Source organism: Hemiscyllium ocellatum, chromosome 13 (assembly GCF_020745735.1).
Source record: "Hemiscyllium ocellatum isolate sHemOce1 chromosome 13, sHemOce1.pat.X.cur, whole genome shotgun sequence".
Lineage (NCBI taxonomy): Eukaryota > Metazoa > Chordata > Chondrichthyes > Orectolobiformes > Hemiscylliidae > Hemiscyllium > Hemiscyllium ocellatum.
Genome location: NC_083413.1, coordinates 59,142,046 through 59,162,552, shown reverse-complemented (window position 1 = coordinate 59,162,552; position 20,507 = coordinate 59,142,046). Strand labels below are relative to the sequence as shown.

The following is a 20,507-nucleotide window of genomic DNA, read 5'->3' as shown; positions in this document are numbered from 1 at the left end:
GTAATTGAAATGTGGTTGACTCTTAACTGCCCTCTGAAATGCAGTTCAGAAAACAACTCAATTCAAAGGCAATTAGATATGTGCAAAAATGCTGACCCAGTAAGTGATGCCTACGTCACATGAATGAATTTAAATAAAAATATTTTTTGAAGAGGTGGCCAGACACTTAGAGGAGGTCAAGGTGTTTGATGCAGTCTTCATGGATTTCAGCAAGGCTTTGATAAGATTCAGCATGGAAGACATATATCAAAGGTAAAAGCCCAGGGGATCCAAGGAAATTTGACAAATGTGTTGAGTGGCAAAAAGCAGGGGCAGTAGTTGTGAGCATTTCTCTGAACAGATGTGTGTTCCAGTGGGGTGCCACAGGGGTTAGTTTTGGGGCCCTTGCTGTTTGTCCTTCATATAAATGACTTAGACCGGAGGGTTGGTCAGTAAGTTCATAAACTATACAAAACAATCAGTGGGGTGGTAAATAATCAGGAGGATAGCTTGGATTACAGCAGTCAGTCCCAATCATTTTGCCCTCAGCACAGACTGCAGTAACTTACCCACAACTAATTTAGGATTGATAGGTCTGCAGTTAACTGTTTTCTCTCTCTTGCCTGCTTTAAATCAAGGAGTCAATGTGCAATTTTCTGAAGTGTTTCTGAAATCATGCATATTTTAAAAATTTGTTTAAACACTGTGCAAAAATAGGAACTGCATACTACGTGGAAGAATGCTAAACATTAATAATGTACTGAAGTGTAAGCTGGTAGTCCATTAAAGTTTGAATGTTTAACTACTGTTAAATATGCAATGTTGGGTTTTACAGATCAATCACGATGAGGGTATTTTGTCTCCAGTCATGTGCATCTATAATTTGTTTTTGTCTAACTTCACATTGATTTCAATGGTGTAAAAAAAAAAGTGCAAATGTGACAGTTGAAATGTGGGTACCTAAATGGGGAGACAGTAGCATAGTTGTAATGTCACTGAACTCGTATTCCAAAATCTGACACTCTGACGATATGGATTAAAGCCCCACCACAGCAGCTGGTAAAGTCCAAATTCAATTAATAAAATGTGGAATATAGAGCTCATGGCTGTAATCAAAACTATGACAAATATTGTCAACAGGCGTGAAGCTGGAAAAGGAGAGCAGGTCAGACCAGTTGAGAAGGGGTCTCAGCTCCCCTCTGTTTTAACGCGCTACCCCCAAGATTGGAACATTTACATTTTCCTTTTTCTTAAGGCATCTCATTTCAATTAAACTTAGAGCAAATTCCAAGATTTTCTTGACAGTTACAACGAAGTTTTAGTGCCTACTAGCTTGAATTTTATTTTTAAAAACTGTGACAAGAATGTTAAAAATGAGGGACCGGTTAACTCAGCTGCTGCACAACTGGTTTGTGATGCACAGTGACATCAAAAGCTGGTTCAATTCTCATACCGGTTGACATTATCAGGAAGGGCCTGCCTTCTCAACTTTGCCACTCACCTGAGGTGTGGTGACCCTCAGATTAAATTTACCATCAGTTGTCTCTGACTAAAGAGAGAGCAGCCCTATGGTCTTCTGGAACTACGGCAACTTGATTATTCGGCTTCTAATGAATCTTTAGTAGCAATAAAAACTGTTTAGGTAAGGAAAGTAGCGTATATATGTTAAGGAACAGCAAAGAATGTTGGGGTGGAAAGAAAATTACCTTCAGTGCTCAAAATCCAAATGATTTAAATGGAAATTATAAAGAGAGATCATAATCTCATTACTTTGCTGTGTTTTTTTTATTTCCACAAGACGAAAACCAATTCTAGTAGTAATGACAATTGATTTCCAGATTTTATGCAGAATTTTCAAAAACATAATTTAAAATTGAGAACAGGTCACACTAAACTTAATGATGAACAACAAATCAGAATTAATATTCTGACATATTATTGAACTTGGAGCGGGTTTGAGATTCTCCCTTCTTGAAATTGAAGTTGTTAACTTCAAAAAGCAAACAAAAGGAATAAGAAATAAATTGATCACAGTTAACTGAACTAAACTACTAACGATAAATCTACAGACAAAAATGTGTGAAGCATTAATTATTTTTGGTATATTACAAGAACGATACATACGCCTAAACACTAAAGTGCCACTTCAGTAGCTAAGCAACCATAGTCATTACATACAATAAGAGTTCATAACTAATTGAATAGCTTTAGACAACAAAAAGTGGAAATCCAACACTGGTATTTGGTTAAAGATAGCCAAAATTAACAAAAGTATAATATCTTTTGCGAAGTTTTACAAAATGTAAAGTTGTATCAGAAGAACAGTTGAGGGAACAGTTGTAACTTTTCAAAATGGGTGCAGATAATATGATAACAGATTTCAAGAACATGCAAATTCGGGTCTTTATTTTGATTTTACAAAGAAGGAAGACAAAATAATAATGATCTCTTCTCTACAATTTAGAAGGTTAAGGGATGACCTGATCAAAGTCTTCAAAATATCAACAGGAACAGACAATAGATAAAGATAAACCATTTCCACTGACTGGGGACTCTAGAACCACTGGGCATAGTCTAAACATTAGCGCTAGACAGTTCAGGAGAGACACTAGGAAGCACTTCTACACGGAAAGGGTTGTAGGAGTTTCGAACTCTCTTCCACAAATTGCAGTTAATTCTAAATCAGTTGTTACTTTTCAATGTGAGATAGATAAATGTTTGTTCAAAGGTATTAAAGAATATGGGCCATAGACAGGTATATGAAGTTAGGCCACAAATCAGCCATGATCTCAGTTAATGGCAGAACAGGCTTGAGGGGCCAAATAGCCTTTTACTGCTCCCACATACAACAGAATTTAAAACTAAAGAGGGAAAATAGAATTTTTCATAATTTCTCAATGTCTTCTACATTCAGGAATTATGTCATTGAAGTTTAATGTTCAATTTTCCTATCCAATGTTTAAAAAGCACAGCAGGTTTGTAGTTGTTTGGATCCTGGGTAGCGTAGTAGAAAAGAGAGACAAGGGGTTCAGGTGCATAATTCTTTGGTAATAGAAGGCATTTAGCACGCTTGAATTCATTGCTCAGACCTTTGAGTATACAAGTTGGGGTGGTACAGAATGTTGGTGTGGTCTCTTCTGCAGTACTGTGTGCAGATCTGGTCACCCTGTTGTAGGAAAGATATTTTTAAACTGGAGAGGGTTCAGAAAATATTTACCAGGATGTTCCCAGGAACACAGGCTTTGAATTATAAAATTGGCTGAATCGGCTGGGACATTTTTCACTGGTGCATACGAGGTTGAGGGGTGACCTTATAGAGGTTTAAAATAATCATGCATAGATAAGTGAATAGCAAAGGTATTTTCCCTAAGGTGGGGGAATTTAAACTAGGGGCATATTTTTAAAGTGAGAGGAGAAAGACTTAAAAGGACACGAGGGGCAACATTTTATTTTACACAGAGAGTGGTTAGTGTGTGGAATGAACTTCCAGAAGAAGTGGATGCCGGTAAAGTTATGTTTAAAAGATATTTGCATGACTACATAAAGAGGAAAGGTTTGGAGGGATATGGGCCAAATACAGGTAGGTGGGACTAGTTCAGTTTGGGAACAAAGTCACCATGGACTAGTTGGACCAAAAGGTCTGTTTTCAATTTGGTTGGCTCTATGACATTTTAACACCAATTATGGGGATTGGTAAAATGGCTGTCACTAAACATTTGGATAATTATCAGTTAATCAATGAGTCACATAGATGTATGACTGGTATGTCGTGTTTGATTAATCTAGCTGGAAGTTTGCTTTTGTAACATGGTACCATTAGCAATAGGGAGCATCAGTGTAAGTTGTTGACAGATGTTCACAAAGCTTTTAATAAGGTTTTGTGTAAAAGATTATGAATGAAAACAACAATATGTCATTGGAGGTAACCTTAGTTGGGTTGGAAACTGATTGATCAAAAACAGAAGGCTCATTCATACAACAAGAGGTACATCACAGATTTGTACTTTCTCCGCAGTTTTTAACTATATTAGTGATATTGTTGAAAGAATAAACTTGTATTTCAAAGACTGCCGATGATGTCAAGTTAAAACGCACAGATTTCATGGGTCAAGAGAGTGTGGTGCTGGAAAAACATCAGTTATTCCTGATGAAAAGGGCTTATGCCTGAAACGTCGTTTCGCCCTCTCCTCGGATGCTGCCTGACCTGCTGTGCTTTTCCAGCAACACATTCTCGATGCTGATCTCCAGCATCTACAGTCCTCATTTTCTCCTAACAGATTTGCTGGGGACAGGCCCGGGACCTGACAAAGGACAGAGAGAAAGTGCATGGAGAATGCTACATTAGATGGAATTCAATACAGGGAAGCAAAATATTATCAACCTTTAATCCATAAAAGACAAATCAGAACATCTAACACGGGAGTGAAAGCAGTCAAAGAACAGTACAACACTGGAAAAGAACCTTTAGTCCACCAAGCTGTGCTGACACGTGACACATTTTGCCTCTACATAGTCCATATCGTTCTATTCATGTGTCCACAAAGATGCCTCTTAACATTGCTATTGTACTGCTTCTATCACTTCATCTGGCAGTGCATTCCAGGCACTCAATACCATCTGTGTAAAAAAACCTGCCCAATATCTCCTTTAAACATTCCCCTTTCTAGGTGACATCTTCAGTGCTTGGGAGCCTCCTGTGAAGCGCTTCTGTGCTGATTCCTCCGGCATTTATACTGGTTTGAATCTTCTGCTTCCGGTTGTCAGTCGCTGTCCGCTGCAGTGGTCGGTATATAGGGTCTAGTTCTATTCTATCAATTCTATCAACAGACACATCAAACTAGACCCTATATACCGACCACTGCAGCGGGCAGCAACTGACAACCGGAAGCGGCAGATTCAAACCAGTATAAATGCCGGAGGAATCAGCACAGAAGCGCTTCACAGGAGGCTCCCAAGCACTGAAGATGCCACCTAGAAAAGGGACGAAGCGTTTGCAACAAAAACTCCCAGCTCGGCGAACAGAACCACAACAACGAGCACCTGAGCTACAAATCTTCTCACAAACTTTAAACATTCCGCTCTTACCTTAAAAGGTATATCCCTTCGTAATTAGTTTGAGCAGCAAAAGGATTTAGCTGCCCACGTATGAAAATCATTAAAAACATGAGAACAGATAGAGAAAGTAGTCATTAAAAAATGGATTGCTGGCCTGCATCAAAAAGAATTGAGATCAAACACTTGGAGGAAAAGTTAGAGTTTTCATGTTCACCATCTATTATTCTATTTATTTCAGAAAAACTATCCTCTTGAATACCTTAATTGACCCTGCCTCCACATTTCTAAGCAGTGCATCTCAGACTTGAAACACTTGCTGAGAAACTTTCTAATACATTTAGTAATTCAGCAAATCACTTTAAAATCAGTTACCTATGACCCTGACTGTCCCTTCCCTGTTCTCAACTGCTTTGCAATGACAATGACGGACGTCAAGTAAAATATTAGAATACAGCCTGTGCCCACCATTTCACAAACTTTATTTCTTATGATTCTTTTACAATTACGAACAGTTTCTCAGTTTCTTTTTAAATCCAAGCGTTTATGATTTAGGAAACTAACAAATATTTGCTTTCTTTTCACTCCAAAGATAATGGTCCCAACTTCTTTGTACTTGAGATTTTTTTATGCCTGAAACTACTCTCAGATACTACTTCTGCATTCTCTCCAGCGTGTTTACATCCTTCCTAAAGTACGGCAGTCAGAACTTTACACAATACTGTAGCTGACAGCAAACTATTGTCTTACAGAAGTTCAGCACAACCTCTTTATTCTTGTACTCTTATGCAACCAATAATTGAGCTTAGAATGCTGTATGCTTTACCAACTGTTCTCTCCACCAGTCCTGGGCACACATATACAGCCCAGGTCTGTCTTAAACACTTTTTGCAGAAATATCCTTTATTGTGTACCACTTCACCATGTTCTTCCTAACAAAATGTACCACTTTGCACTTCTCCAAATTGAGCTTGATTCGCCAATTATCGACCTGCTCCACAAACTTGTCAATGGCCTTTTGAAGGTCTACAATGTCTTCTGCACAGCTTACCATGCTTCCAAGTTATCTATCATCCACAAACTTCAACATTGACCTTTGCATTTCAAAATCTAGATCATTAATGTAAATCTCACACCAGGAATCTCCACAACAAAAACTTCATCCACTCTAATAAACATCCTTTAAACATTACTGTTTCCCATTACTGAACCAATTCTGTGTCCACTTCGACACTGTCAACTGACTTTATATTCCACAAACTGTGAGTTAAACCCCACCCCCGCCCCTCAAACTTTAGCCTGCAACATTAGTACAATGTCATTTCCACTACATAATCATCTCGTGTATAAAAGTTCTTGAAATATTGCATCTCATTGAGTGAGGTGTGATAGGATTTTCAAATAACATGCTAAAAGCTAATATTTAGTGTTTTCTTTCCCCTCTTGATTTTCTGTCCATTTTTTTCAAAGTGATTGACCACTAATCCTGATGACATCATTGATTCTGTGTGCCTATAGGTTTCTTAGACTTGGCCACAGATTTAAGCAAACATTGAGAAAGGCACCTGTAGCAAAGGGATCACAAAATCTTTGACAGAAGCTTCTTATAGCTGAATTGCAAGCATTATGTTGTCACTTACTGCATAGTCCAGGACACTGAAATAGATGCACTGGATTGAAACATAGTAAGGTAAAGGCTATATTCTATCCTCCAATACAAATTTTAAATTGCTGACTGTTAGTGGTTATACAAGGCAGCAACATGTTTAATTCATTTCCAGCAAACTCAAATATGACAACAGCATATGTTCTCAGATGTCAAGTGTTTGGGCAGTCACCCAGAAACTAAACATTTGGGCTGTTGCTAGCTGCAAACATACAGTATATACATGAATATATAAAATTAAAGTTCCAATATCCATTTATTGACAGTCGAGGCAGTAATTCCAGCACACCTTCTAATTGAAAATGAATATTCAAGACTCTCCCTATGTCCACAATCTGCACCTTATTCTCACCTCACATCTGTCTCCAGTTCAGCTGCATAATTTTCAAGTATTTCACAGTAAACATTTTTAACACATATCTCTGAAAATATCTCCCATAATTGCAAACTCCATCTCTCCACTCATTACAAATTTGGTCAATCTTTCACTAGTTACTAACACAGATCTTTACTGGACATTGCCAAGCCTTTATTTTAATGGAAAAAGCCAAAAATTGGTCAAGGACTTTCTTCAAAATTATAATCTCTAATTTTAATCTTAGACTGTAAAAGCAAATTTACTTTCTCAGTACTCCCTTATTGTTTTTCTAAATGAGGTGCCTACAACTGCACTGAAAACTTCATTCAATGTCTTGAAGAAATTCTATGTATTATATTCCATGCTTCCCATATGATTCAAGAGTTTTCAAGCATTCTAACATGTTAAAACCTACAGTTCTACAGCAATATCTCACTGTTCTAATGTTAAGCATCTTGGCATCTGTGGCATTAGATTAGATTAGTTTCCCTACAGTATGGAAACAGGCCCTTCGGCCCAACAAGTTCGCACTGACCCTCCATATAGTAACATCACAAACCCATTCCCCTACCCTATATTTACCCTGACTAATGATATACCGCCCATTCACCTAACCTGCATATCGTTGGATTGTAGGAGGAAATCGGAGAACCCGGAGGAAACCCAGACAGATGCAAGGAGAATGTGCAAACTCCACAGAGACAGTCGCCCGAAACGGGAATCAAACCCAGGTCCCTGGTACTGCGAGACAGCAGTGCTAACCACTGAGCCATCGTGCCACCCCATATTTTCTTCCACTTTTTTACTCCCACAACATACATATCTTCACCTCAGAGGACATGTACATTTTTTTTCAGGTTGATTAATTGGTGTCCCTCTTTCACCACAAGTGGCAAACTCATTTTCAAAAAACTCTACAGGAAGGTTGATGGGAAAAATATCAGAAGTTAAGATTCAAGTCTTGCTTGCTAACTAATATGGGAAGCATTCCACCACCCAGTAAATTGCTTTGGCTTGATAAGCATTAAATAACAAGAAAAGCACTTTTCCATTGAATGTATACAAATGGTGGTAAACAGCAGTACTGATACAAAAATAATTCCTTGGACATATCCCTTTTAATGGATGGAAGGAGCACGGAAAGACATGATGATCAGAACTGGTAATCATCCAGACAACAGTAGAATGGATGTCTGTGGAGAAAATTGAAATTTCTGATGTGACTACGTAAATTTTTTTTACTGTTGACACTCTCCTAGTAATTGTCAAAATTCTTTGATATCATCATTTAATTTTAACTCCAGTACAACAATTCCTAAGACCCAACTACTCTTCAAAAACAAGTTGATACAACAATAGACTATTGACTTCAAAAATTATCACAGGCATCCACTAAAAATGGAAATGTAAATAATCAAGAAGATTATATGATTCAAATACTGAACGTTTTCAACTTAATAGCAAATTTACGGAATATCCCTGCCTTTGAGGATTAATGGCAACAGTTAACGTTAATTTTCCTCAAAGTTATAAATAGAGGGGTATCTGTACTTTCTACAGATACACAAATATAGCAGAAAATACAAAGAAACTTTCCTTAAGTGTATCTAAGCTATGACAACGGACACCCGGCTCACCTGTTCGTAATTTAAAAATCAGATTGTGGTACAGGATTCAGTATTGACGTGCAAAAATACTTTGCCACCAAGTAGCAAAATATGGGTCGAAAACATGATTTTTCTTTTGACAAATTAATAATCTCTGCCACATTATTCTGCATTCCACTGCAATTAAGTAAAACAAAAGCAAATCTGTCCAAACTATATTTGTGCATAGCAACACTCCAGGGAATAGCATTTACAAACAGGCCCTTGCTCAAGCAACGAAGGACACACAGCAAGGAAAGTCTATTTTAAAACTGAAACATGAATTTAAAAGTAATATTTTGTAGCATTCCCAAACTTACAACATAAATCCAAAGATAAGTTCAACTTGAACTAACCAAGAACTAGTCCACAGGTTAAGGGGCTAAACTGGGGCAGGGCCAATTTTGGACCACTAGGCAGAATTGAGCATCGGTCGATCGGGTGAGTCTATTCAAAGGAAAAGGGACAATTAACAAATGGGAGGTCTTTAAAATTGTGATAGCAAGAGTTCGGGGACAGGGATATTGAGGCTCTGGTCAGGAAAAAGCGGCAGTATACATTGGGTTTAAGCTACAGGATTCAAGTGAATTCCTAGATGACTATAAAAAGTGGAGGAGCACACTTAAGAGGGAAATCAGAAGTGCAAAAATAGGGTAGGAGATGGTTCTGGCAGATAAGGTTAAAGATAATCTCAAGAGGTTATATAGCAATATTAAAAGGGTAGCTAAGGAGAGAATTGGTCCCCTTCAAGGTCAGCATGGCCATCTATGTGTGGAGCCACAGGAGATGGGAGATTTTTAATGATTATTTCTCCTCAGAGTTTACGAAGAGGAGAATCATGGATGCTAAGGAAATAAGGGAAACAAGTAGGGATGTTTTGGACCGCATTCATAAGAGAGGTGATGTTTGCAGCCTTAGAGCGCATTAAGATGGATAAATCTCCTGGTCCTGATGAGGTCCATTCTCGGATGTTTTGAGAGGTTCAGAAAGAAATTGCAGATGCCCTTGCAAAGATTTTTGCTTCATCTTTAGCTATAAAGGCAAGCCAGGGAACTACAGGCCAGTGAGCCTGGTATCAGTGGTGGGCAAGCTGTTGGAGAGGATACAGAGGGACAGGATCAATCAACATTTGAATAATCAAGGTCTGATTAGAGATAGTTAGCATGGACTTGTTTTTGGGAAGTCATGCCTGACAAATCTGAGTTTTTCAAAGAGGAAACCAAGAGAATAGATGAGGATAGGGTAGTGGATGTTGTCTCTATGAACTTTAGTAAGGCCTTTGACAAGGTTCCAGATGGCAGGCTAGTCATGAAGGTTAGGTTGCATGGAATCCAGGGAGAGCTAACTAGATTCAAAATTGGCTCAATGGGAGGACGTAGAGGGTGATGGCTGAAGGTTGTTTCTCAGACTAAAGACCCCATAACTAGTGGTGTGCCACAGGGATTCAGTGCTGGGACCTTAGTTACATAAATGATCTGGATGTGAATGTACAAGGCATGATTACTAAGTTTGTGGATTATACAAAATTAGGAGGTATTGTTGATAGTGAGGAAGGTTATCAAAAATTACAGAGGGATCTTGATCAGGTGGGGGAAGTGGGCTGAGGATTGGCACATGCAATTCAATATATTTAAGTGTGAGGTGTTTCACTTTGTAATGTCAAACCAAGGTAGGATTTATATACTAAATGGTAATGTCCTGAGGAGTGCTGTGGAACAATGAGACCTAGAAGTATGAATACACAGTTCTTTGAAAGCAGCATCACAGGTAGACAGGGTGGTGAAGAAGGCATTTAGCATGCTGGCCTTCATCAGTCAAGGCACTGAGTATAGTAGTTGGGATGTTATATTATATTTGTATAAGTCATTAGTGAGGCCAGAGTGTACTGTGCACAGTTTTGGTCACCCTGTTATAGGAAAGACAGTTAAATTAGCAAAGAAGATTTGAGGATGTTGCCAAGACTAAAGGCCTGAGTTATAGGGAGAGATTGGCTAGCATTGGACTTTCTTCCTTGGAACATAGGAGAATGAGGGGTGACCTTACAGAGGTGTATAAAATCATGAAGGGCAAAGGTAGAATGAATGCATATAGTCTTTTCCCCAGGTATGGGGAACTAAAAACTAGCAGGCATAGGTTTAAAGTGAGGGGGCAACATTGAAGGAGGAGGACCCGAGAGGCAACTTTTTCATGCAGAGAGTGGTGCATATATGGAATGGGCTGCCAGAGAAAGTGGTTGAGGCAGCTACAATAGCAACATTTAAAAAACACTTGGATAGGTAGCTAGATGAGAAGGGTTTAGAGGGATATGGACCAAATACAGGCAATTGGAACTAGCTGAGTGGCACCATGGGGAGTATTGAGCAGTGTGGGCCGAAGGACCTGTTTCCGTGCTGTGACTCTATGTGGCAAGTATCATGAATGAAGCTTATGTTCTTTACTAGGAGCAAATGCCGAGGGAGCATAATTCAGAACGGCATCAAGCAACACCTAAAAAATTGATTATCACAAAACTTATTACTGCCTGTTGATTATTCTTTTCCTGAACACTTAAAACTTTACCTTGAAATTAGTTTGTGCTTATCTGGTGTCGAACAATTGCCTTTACTCCATAAACATTTAGATTAGAAACTGTTTGCAGAGTTCCACTCTAAGCAGGAAAATTGCTGTTCTTATTAGACAGCTTAAAAGTAGATACCTAATCTTTACTGCCTGCCTTGTACACACTAGGCTACCAGTCACTCTCAATGCAGCCAGAAAGGCATCAAAACCTATTTCGCTTCAAGTCTAGGAGACTTATTAAAACAGATCACAAGTGTAACAGTACATGGGGAGTCAGATGATGAGCATACTTCTGGCAAAGACCCAAAAGTATGTCTTACATTGTTTGGAATTCTGTGATGCTATGGGACTGTAAAAGAAGAGACTGATCCCCCTTTCTTGAATTTGGATTTTCTGTATCACCTTAACCTATGGGTGGCTCAGTGGAACATAGAGTTGGTGACCACATTCTAGCACGAGATGGGCATAAGCTTTGAACTAACTAAAGAAAATTCTGAATTTGATTCTCTGCACTTTTCCAGACATAGCTAATTATAGCATTACATACAATCAGCTGACGAATACAAATTCTACATTAAAAGTTGACCATTGAGCTAGAAAAAAAATCAGAATGCAGAATGAACTAACAGTCAAGAGATTACAAACATACTTTGACTACTGATCTAGCAAAGCTGAATTGAAAATATTGATGTAATTGCTTATAATGCTAAATGCTGGCTCAAAGCATTACGAGAAATTATGGCTAAAAGAAATGCCTGTCCTACCCAAGGCTCTTTATATAATTAAACATGTATAAACATTCAGTACCTTGAAGAAAAACAGAAATAGCAACTCAGGTTTGGACATATAAAACTTGATCTAGCTATGAGTGTTTTATTTAGCTAGCTTTACCTCACTTCCTCTCTCAGCTACACAGACTATTTTCCAACACTGGGAACTGCGGTAGAACCAGGCTTCTCTCAATCTTGATGTCATAACTGAAGTCGAGATCAATTTCCAGCTATATATTTAAGGGGTGCTTGTAACGCAGTGGTACTTTCCCTATTCTTGAGCCAGAAGGTCTGGGTTCAAGTCCCACCTGCTCCAAAGGTATGTTTTAGAACACAGATATAAAGATACCAAACCACACACTTGTGCAATTTACAAGACCACCTATTTTCGTTTCTGAAGATCACCTGACTTTGCTCTTGCCTCAGCTCATCTGCGTTATTGTTATCTCTAGATTGGATCATTTCAATGTACCTCCAGCTGACATTTGACCCTCTATCAGATGCTGGAGATTTGTCAGCTAATAGTCCCTCAAGGTTCTCCAATGCCTTTTCCTCCACTAATAAAGAAATTCCTTACTCTTGAGCACCCACTGATTAATCTCATCTCTCCAACCGCCTTTCTGGTAGGTAATGAGACATAAATGGAGTATCCCTTATTTTGAAATTGTCTGTTAGTTCTCAATTTCTTTCATAAATGAAAAACATCCCCTCAGCATGTACCTGTCAAACCCCCTCAGAATTATAAATATTTCAAATAAAAAATCACTTTCATTCTTCTGAATTCCAAAATTACCTGCCCAACCTTCTCAACCTTTCCCAAGGCAGCCCATTCATCTCATGAATCAGTCTAGTGAATTTCTCTGAACAGCTTTCAATGCAAATACGCCTCCTCGGGTAAAGAGACCAAACTGCAGTATTCCAGGTACAATCTCACCAATGCCCTGTAGAGTTGCAGTAAAACTTCACTTTTACACTGTACCTCTTTGCGGTAAAAGGCCAACATTTCATTTGTCTTCCTAATTATTTGCTGCAATTGCATGCTAACCTTTTGTAGTTCATGTACAACACAAGGGCATGCAGCTCTGTACTGCAGTATTTATAGTCTCTCTCTACTTGAATAATATTCTACTTTTCTATTATTCCTAAAGTGATAATCTCATTTTCCCATTATACGTCATCTGCCAGACCTTTTGGCCACTCACTTAACCTTTCCGTATCCTTTTGCAGTTTGTTTATACCCTACTCAATCTTTTTATCAATAATGCTGGTTATAATGCATCAGTCCTTTCAGCTAAGTCATTTTGAATCACAGCGTTGTATAGCACGGAAACAGATCTTTCGGTCCAACTTGTCCATACCAACTAGGTATCTTCAATTATTCTAGTCCCATTTCTAGTATGTGGCTCATATCTCTCTAAACCCTTCATATTCGTGTACCCATCCAGGTGCCTTTTAAATGTTGTAATTGTAACAGCTTCCACCACTTCCTCTGGCAGCCCATTCCACACACACACACACACACACACACACACCACCCTCTTTATGAAAAAGTTGCTCCTTAGATACCTTTTATATCTCCCCACTCTCACGTTAACCTTATGCCCTCTAGTTTTGGACTCTTTTACCCTGGGAAAGAGATCTTGGTAATTCACCCTACCCATGCCCTTCATGATTTTATAAACTTCTATAAAGGTCACTCCTCAGGCCCAAAACTCCAGGGAAAATAGCTCCACCTATCCCAGCAACATCCTTGGAATTCCTTTTTGCACGTTTTCAATGTTAACATCTTTCCTATAGCAGAGAGACCAGAATTGAACACAATATTCCAAAGGTGGCCTAATCTCCAATGTCCTGTACAGCTGCATATGACATCCCAAAGCTACATTTGACATCCTGAACTACATTCAATGCACTGACCAACAAAGGCAAGTATACCAAATGCCTTCTTCACTACTCTGAATGCTTGTGGCTCCACCTTCATTGAACTATGAACCTGCACTTCAAGGTCACTTTGTGCAGCACCATTGTCCAGAATCCTACCATTAAGCGTATAAGTCCTGCCCTGATTTGGCTTGCCAAAATGCACTCTCACATTTACTTAAATTAAACTCCATCTACCAATCCTCAGCCTGCCTGATCAAGGTCCTGTTGTACTCAGAAATAACCTTCTTCACTGTCACCAATTTTGGTGTTATCTGCAAACTTACTAACCACTCCTCCAATATTCACATCCAAATCATTTATATAAATGATAAAAAGCAATGGACCAAACACCGATCTTTGCTGGACACTGGGCTCCAGTCTGAAAAACAACCCTCCACCACAACCATCTTCTGTCTCCTACGTCCAAGCCAATTTTGTATCCAAATGACTAGCTTTCCCTGGTTTCCACGTGATATAATCTTGCTAACCAGACAACCATGTAGAACCTTGTTGAACGCCTTGCTGAAGTTCACATAGACAACGTCCACCACTTTGCCTTAATATTGTTTATAAGTAATTGAGACACCAACATTGTTTATAAATAATTGAGTCACTTTTCCCAACCAAAATAAAACAAAAGAACTGCACATACTGGAGACGCGAAACAAAAAAAATCGTAGAAACCCAGGAGCTTTGGAAGAATGCAAAGAGATAAATAGACTAAGAATTTCAAGTCGTGTCCTTTCACCATTGTTTTTGAACTTTTCCCAACTATTTGTTCTGCTCATTAGCCAGTTCTTGATTCAAAGGTATTATGCCAACACCATGAGCTCTTGATTTGTACAGTAATATTGGATTTTCTTCAAAAATCCAGCTACCAGTTCCCAGTTATATACCCTAATACTGAAGATAAAATACATCATTTAACAATTCAGATTCACTGAAACTCAAACTTTCTACTTTTAGAACATTGAACAATACAGCACAGAACAGGCCCTTCGGTCCATGATGTTGTGCCGAACATTTGTCCTAGCTTAAGCACCTATCCATGTACCTATCCAATTGCAGCTTAAAGGTCACCAATGATTCTGACTCTGCCACTCCCAAAAGCAACGCATTCCATGCCCCCACCACTCTGGGTAAAGAACCTACACGTGACATCCCCCCTATACCTTCCACCCTTCACCTTAAATGTATGTCCCCTTGTAACACTCTCTTGTAGCCAGGGAAAAAGTCTCTCACTGTCTACTCTATTTATTCCCCATATCATCTTATAAACCTCTATCAAGTCACCCCTCATCCTTCACCGTTCCAATGAGAAAAGGCCTAGCACTCTCAACCTATCCTCATACGGCCTACTCTCCATTCCAGGCAACATACTGGTAAATCTCCTCTGCACCCTCTCCAAAGCTTTCACATCTTTCCTAAAATGTGGCGACCAGAACTGCACACAGTACTCCAAATGTGGCCTTACCAAGGTCCTGTACAGCTGTAACATCACCTCACGACTCTTGAATTCAATCCCTCTGCTAGTGAATGCTAATACACCATAGGTTTTCTTACAAGCTCTATCCACCTGAATGGCAACTTTCAAAGAGCTATGAACAGAGACCCCAAGATGCCTCTGCTCCTCCACTTTATTAAGAACCCTACTGTTAACACGGTATTCCCCATTCTTATTTGTCCTTCCCAAATGGACAACCTCACACTTGACAGTTGACAATTTTGATGATAGTTTTTAAACTATGTATTCAGATATTCTGTTCATGCTTACAGGTTTACAGGAATGTAGTCTGTTGCTAAACAGGACTTGATGCATATCAAAATTACATTCCCCTACTTTGAATCTTTTTACCTATCTGCACAGTGTCTATCATGCTGGTCAATGTTGATTAAAAAAAAATGAAGTGTTCTTAGTAATTTTAGGTAACTGCTAATAAGGCTAACCTTGTTTTCAGCTAATCTTTCTGGAACCAATTTAAAAATCAACAAACTCGCGCTCTAACTGAATCATCTTGGTAATGCTGCAAATACAATTTCCTGAATTTCACTTTAAAGTCAATTTTACAAATGGATCTATGCAACCAAACAATATAGATTTTTTCACACATTAAAATACCAATCATGTGCAAATTGGTTAACATATTAACCAACAACTGTTTCATTACAAGAATGTAAATTTTCTGCAGAAGGCCTTTTATTCTGGTATATAGCGGGCATTAAATTCGGTCAATGTGATTTTGCAAATTAGATAGCACAACAGTAGTATATTCAGAAAAAGCAGTTGAATCAGTAAAGCAATAACTATATAATTGCAATAACATTGTTTAGCCATTTCAATATAATCACTAACATAGCATAATTTCCTGTATTTACTTCCATACATTTGTGATATTGAAACTGAATTTTTGTTTTTAAAAAAATATCCTGATAGTACAAAGATGGTAATTCAACACAGAACTCAAAGTGGTAACATTCAAGTTAGCATCACCAATTCACAGAGGATCTTAATCATAGTTGTAAGAAATTGGACAATGTAGACAACACTAAATACCTGCTATTACCCTAAAACACTGGGAGAAGCCATAAGCATGCTAACTAATGATCATCAACTGAAGAGAAAATGAACAATGTGGGAGCAGGCATTTTGTTTATACATATGGAAGTTATCAAAGGCCAAGCAAGAAAAAAAAAGCTTTTGCATTTCTGCTTTTCATATTTTGAAATCCAATCTTTCAGTTGTGCTTTGATTAAACACAGCTGATTAGCTTTTGGACATCTTGAACTACTTTGGAAAGGATGCCTTTGGGAAGCACCTACTGGTAGGTGTACAGAGCTAACAGAGTAGCTTCCCGTCCAATATCTCTACTGTCACAAACACATCAGATAAATATCAATCTTAGCTTTACTGTGCAATGTTGTACTCAGTTACCCTTGAACACATGACAGAGAAGTAACAGAATTTACACTGGCAATACACCACATAATTCTATACTTTTAATTTTCCAAATTATGATCAGTGATCTTTTACACTATTTAAGACAAAGTTTCAGTTAGCTAAGGAGAATTTCTTGAGGAAAATCCAATGTTTGGATAGTATTGTTTAATTCCACTTTGTTTGGTCATTTAAAAAGTTAATGTCTGAGCAAAAATCCCAAAGAATATCCATAAAATAACATACCAACTTCAGAGATTGTATGTTAATTGGTGGTGTCAAAACATTATTGAAGTTGTGCAAAGACTGTATGGCTAAAACTTGGCACAAATTATTTTAAACAAACATGTTCCACTGGTAAACTTGTCTCTAAAACTGTCAGTGAATGAACTTTCATAGTAATGTCTACATAGGGACTGATCCTTGTTCTACTTATATATAGGTTGTTTGCATGTTGAATATGTCATTTTTCCAGGGAGAAGGCAATCGCTGCATGATTTCAAATTCATTTAAGAGGGAATAAAAAGCTTGCTATCTAGTTTGTCCTGCTTTAAATACATGAACACTTAATCTTTGCAAAATATTTTCAGTTTAGTGCTGTTTTGAACAGTTTCAAACTTCCATCAGTAACTATAAAAATGCATTTGAACTGACTAAATATGTATTTCATATGATACAAAACAAAGTTGCTGTAAACGATTTGAGCATATCTTTCGAGGTTTTCAGCTTACTAACGTTAATTCCAAAGGAGACACATTCTTCTCACCTTTCAACTCATGCATATTGCAAAAGATAGAGAACCAAATATTCCAACGGGAGTTGGGGCACGAGCTCTGGTCACAAAGCTCTTAACAATTAAATTTTCAGACCATGAGCCAAGTTCATTAGTATGACAGCAAGTTGCGAACCAGTATAGACTACCTAAACAGCCTAACTACTCGACTGGAAACACAGTAAATACTTAGCACTCCACAATACCATTCCATCACTTTCAAAAGAAAATCGAAAATATTCGAAGTTGTAAAACTGTTTCAGAAAATGAAAGCCGCACCTCACAACTTATTGCCTTGTGTTTCAGTATGTCAGAACCAACAGTATTCTACTGATTTTTTTTTGGGGGGGGGGGGAAGGCGAAAGAAAGATGGAGGAAGTGAATTAAAGAATGACAAAACAAACACAGCGCTTCGTGTTCCTGAATGGGGGAGGGCATCGCAGCAAACAGTCAAGGATTAAAACAGACTCTCTGTTTGGCTTTCACTGAGCACCATGAATATTAATCAAACGATAAAGGGGCCTGCTCCTGTGTTGACATCCGTCGAAGCCCGGGCCCTCGATTTGAAGCATTCGCAGCCTCTCTGTCAGTGTGCGGCGCGTTTCCTTTCGCTTACTCTGTTAAATTGCGGCTACCGTGTCCTTACTTACGGGAAACGCTCGTATCCTCATCTTGGTGTCTTTCTTCGTCCCAGCTTTGCCCAGGTTTGACATGTTGGCGGATGGTTTCTTTCACATAGGAATCACTTACAGGGGAGGAGAGAAAAAGAAAAGGGGGGGGGGGGGAGTGGAAGTTCCGATTAAAGATCGAGCTACAATTAAACCTCTCAATCAGATCGGATCCACGGCCAGTGATTCGGGTCGATCTGACCCCTTCAAGCGAGAGGCGACAGGACCTTCGACCATGAAACTGTTTTTAATATTAAAAAAAATCTGTTGGAAAATACCAGCCCCGGCTCTATGGCCGCCGAAACCCTCAGTGCGCAGGTCACTCTGCAGGCCGATATCGCGAGAGCTCGGCCCAGTCTTCGCAAGGAGAACATGAGATTGACGTCCCCAGCAGCGCCGCGCTCAGACTCGCTCAATCCCCTGCAGCTGTCAATCACTCTGCAGTTGTCAATCAACTTGGGAGCTGTCAATCACTCTGCAGCTGTCAGTTTGGGAGCTGTCAATTACTCTGCAGCTGTAAATCAACTTGAGAGCTGTCAATCATTCTGCAGTTGTCAATCAACTTGGGAGCTGTCAATCATTCTGCATTTGTCAATCAATCTGGGAGCTGTCAATCATCCTGCATTTGTGAATCAATCTGGGAGCTGTCAATCACTCTGCAGCTGTCAATCAAACTGGGAGCTGTCCATCACTCCGTCAATCAACATGGGAGCTGTCAATCAACCTTGATTGCCAATCACTCTGCAGCTGTCTATCAAGCCAGGAGCTGTCGATCAACTTGGGAGCTGTCAATAATTCCGCAGCTGTCTCTCAAACCGGGAGTTGTCAATCATCCCTGGAACTGCCAATCAATCTGGAAGCTGCCAATCAAGCCAGGAGTTGTCAATCAGTCCAAGAGCTGCCAATTACCCCTGGAGCTGTCAATAAACTCCCAAGCTGTCAATAATTCACCGAGCTGTCAATCACTGCACAATCTTTCAATCACACTGGGAGTTGTTAGTCATCTGTGAGCCGTCAATCATCGAAGGAGCTGTCAAACACCAGAAGATGTCAACTACACTGGCAACGGCTGATCACTGTAGGAACTGTCAATTACCCAAGTGCTGCCAATCACTCCGTGAGTTGTTAATCATCCAGGAACTTGCAATTAATCTGGTAGCTGTCAAGTCACCTCATGAGTCGTCACTCATTCAGGAACTGTCAATAACTGTGGAATTGGTCATTTGGCCTGGGAGCTGTCAATCACCTGACAGCTGCCAGATCAATTGACAGATTCGACAGTTATTGACAATGATCAATGACTCCAATACTTCCACTCTCGTGGGGTCCTGTCAACCTAATAGGAAGTGTGAATCACCTAGCCTCCTGTTAAACATGAACTGTTATTCACCCCTACAAACTGTCATTCTTCCCAAAAACTGTCAATCACCTACAGAGGTCCATATCATCTGGGTGCTGTCGATCCTCTATGGAGGCTAGAGCTATTAAACATCCTAGGACCTGTCAATCATTGATAAAGCTCTCAATTGTCTAGGCTGTAGTCAACCATAAGGTGTCATTCACCTGTGAATCAGTGAATCACATCAGGAGCTGTCAATCTCCCTGAAAGCTGCCAATAACCTGAGGAGTTGTCAATCAACTAGAAGGCTTTTATTCAAAAGGGTGCTGTGAATTATTATTACCTCAAGAGCTAGGAGAAAATGAGGACTGTAGATGCTGGAGATCAGAATTGAAAAGTGTGGTGCTGGAAAAGTACAGCAGGTCAGACAGCATCTGAGGAGCAGGAGAGTTGACATTTCAGGCATAAGCCCTTCATCAGGAATGTCTCTATAGTCATGATGAAGGACTTATGCCTGAAACATCGACTTTCCTCCTCCTCGGATGCTGCCTGACCTGCTGTGCTTTTCCAGCGCCACTCTTTTAAACTATTACCTCAAGGTGTGTCAGTTATCCAGGATTCTATATTTAGGGAGCTTGCAATCACTCCGACAGCTGTCAACTATACAGTCGTAGAGTTATAGAGACATACAGCACGACAACAGACCCTTCAGTCCAACTCATCTATGCTAACAAGATATCCTATATAAATTTAGTACCATTTGCCAGCATTTGGCCCATATCACTCTAAACTCTCCCTATTCATGTACCCATCCAGATGCCTTTTAAATGCTGTAATGGT

The 20,507-nt window shown here is 39.2% G+C and overlaps 1 protein-coding gene across 1 annotated transcript in view; it reads right to left on the bottom strand.

Moving 5' to 3' along the window:
- Positions 1–18,397, bottom strand: part of cul3b (cullin 3b) — a 61,903-nt gene extending 43,506 nt beyond the window's left edge. Inside the window, 1 exon segment of the mRNA XM_060834858.1 lies at positions 18,311–18,397. Within this exon segment, the coding sequence (XP_060690841.1) occupies positions 18,311–18,397 (87 nt within the window).
- Positions 18,398–20,507: the final 2,110 nt, after the last annotated feature.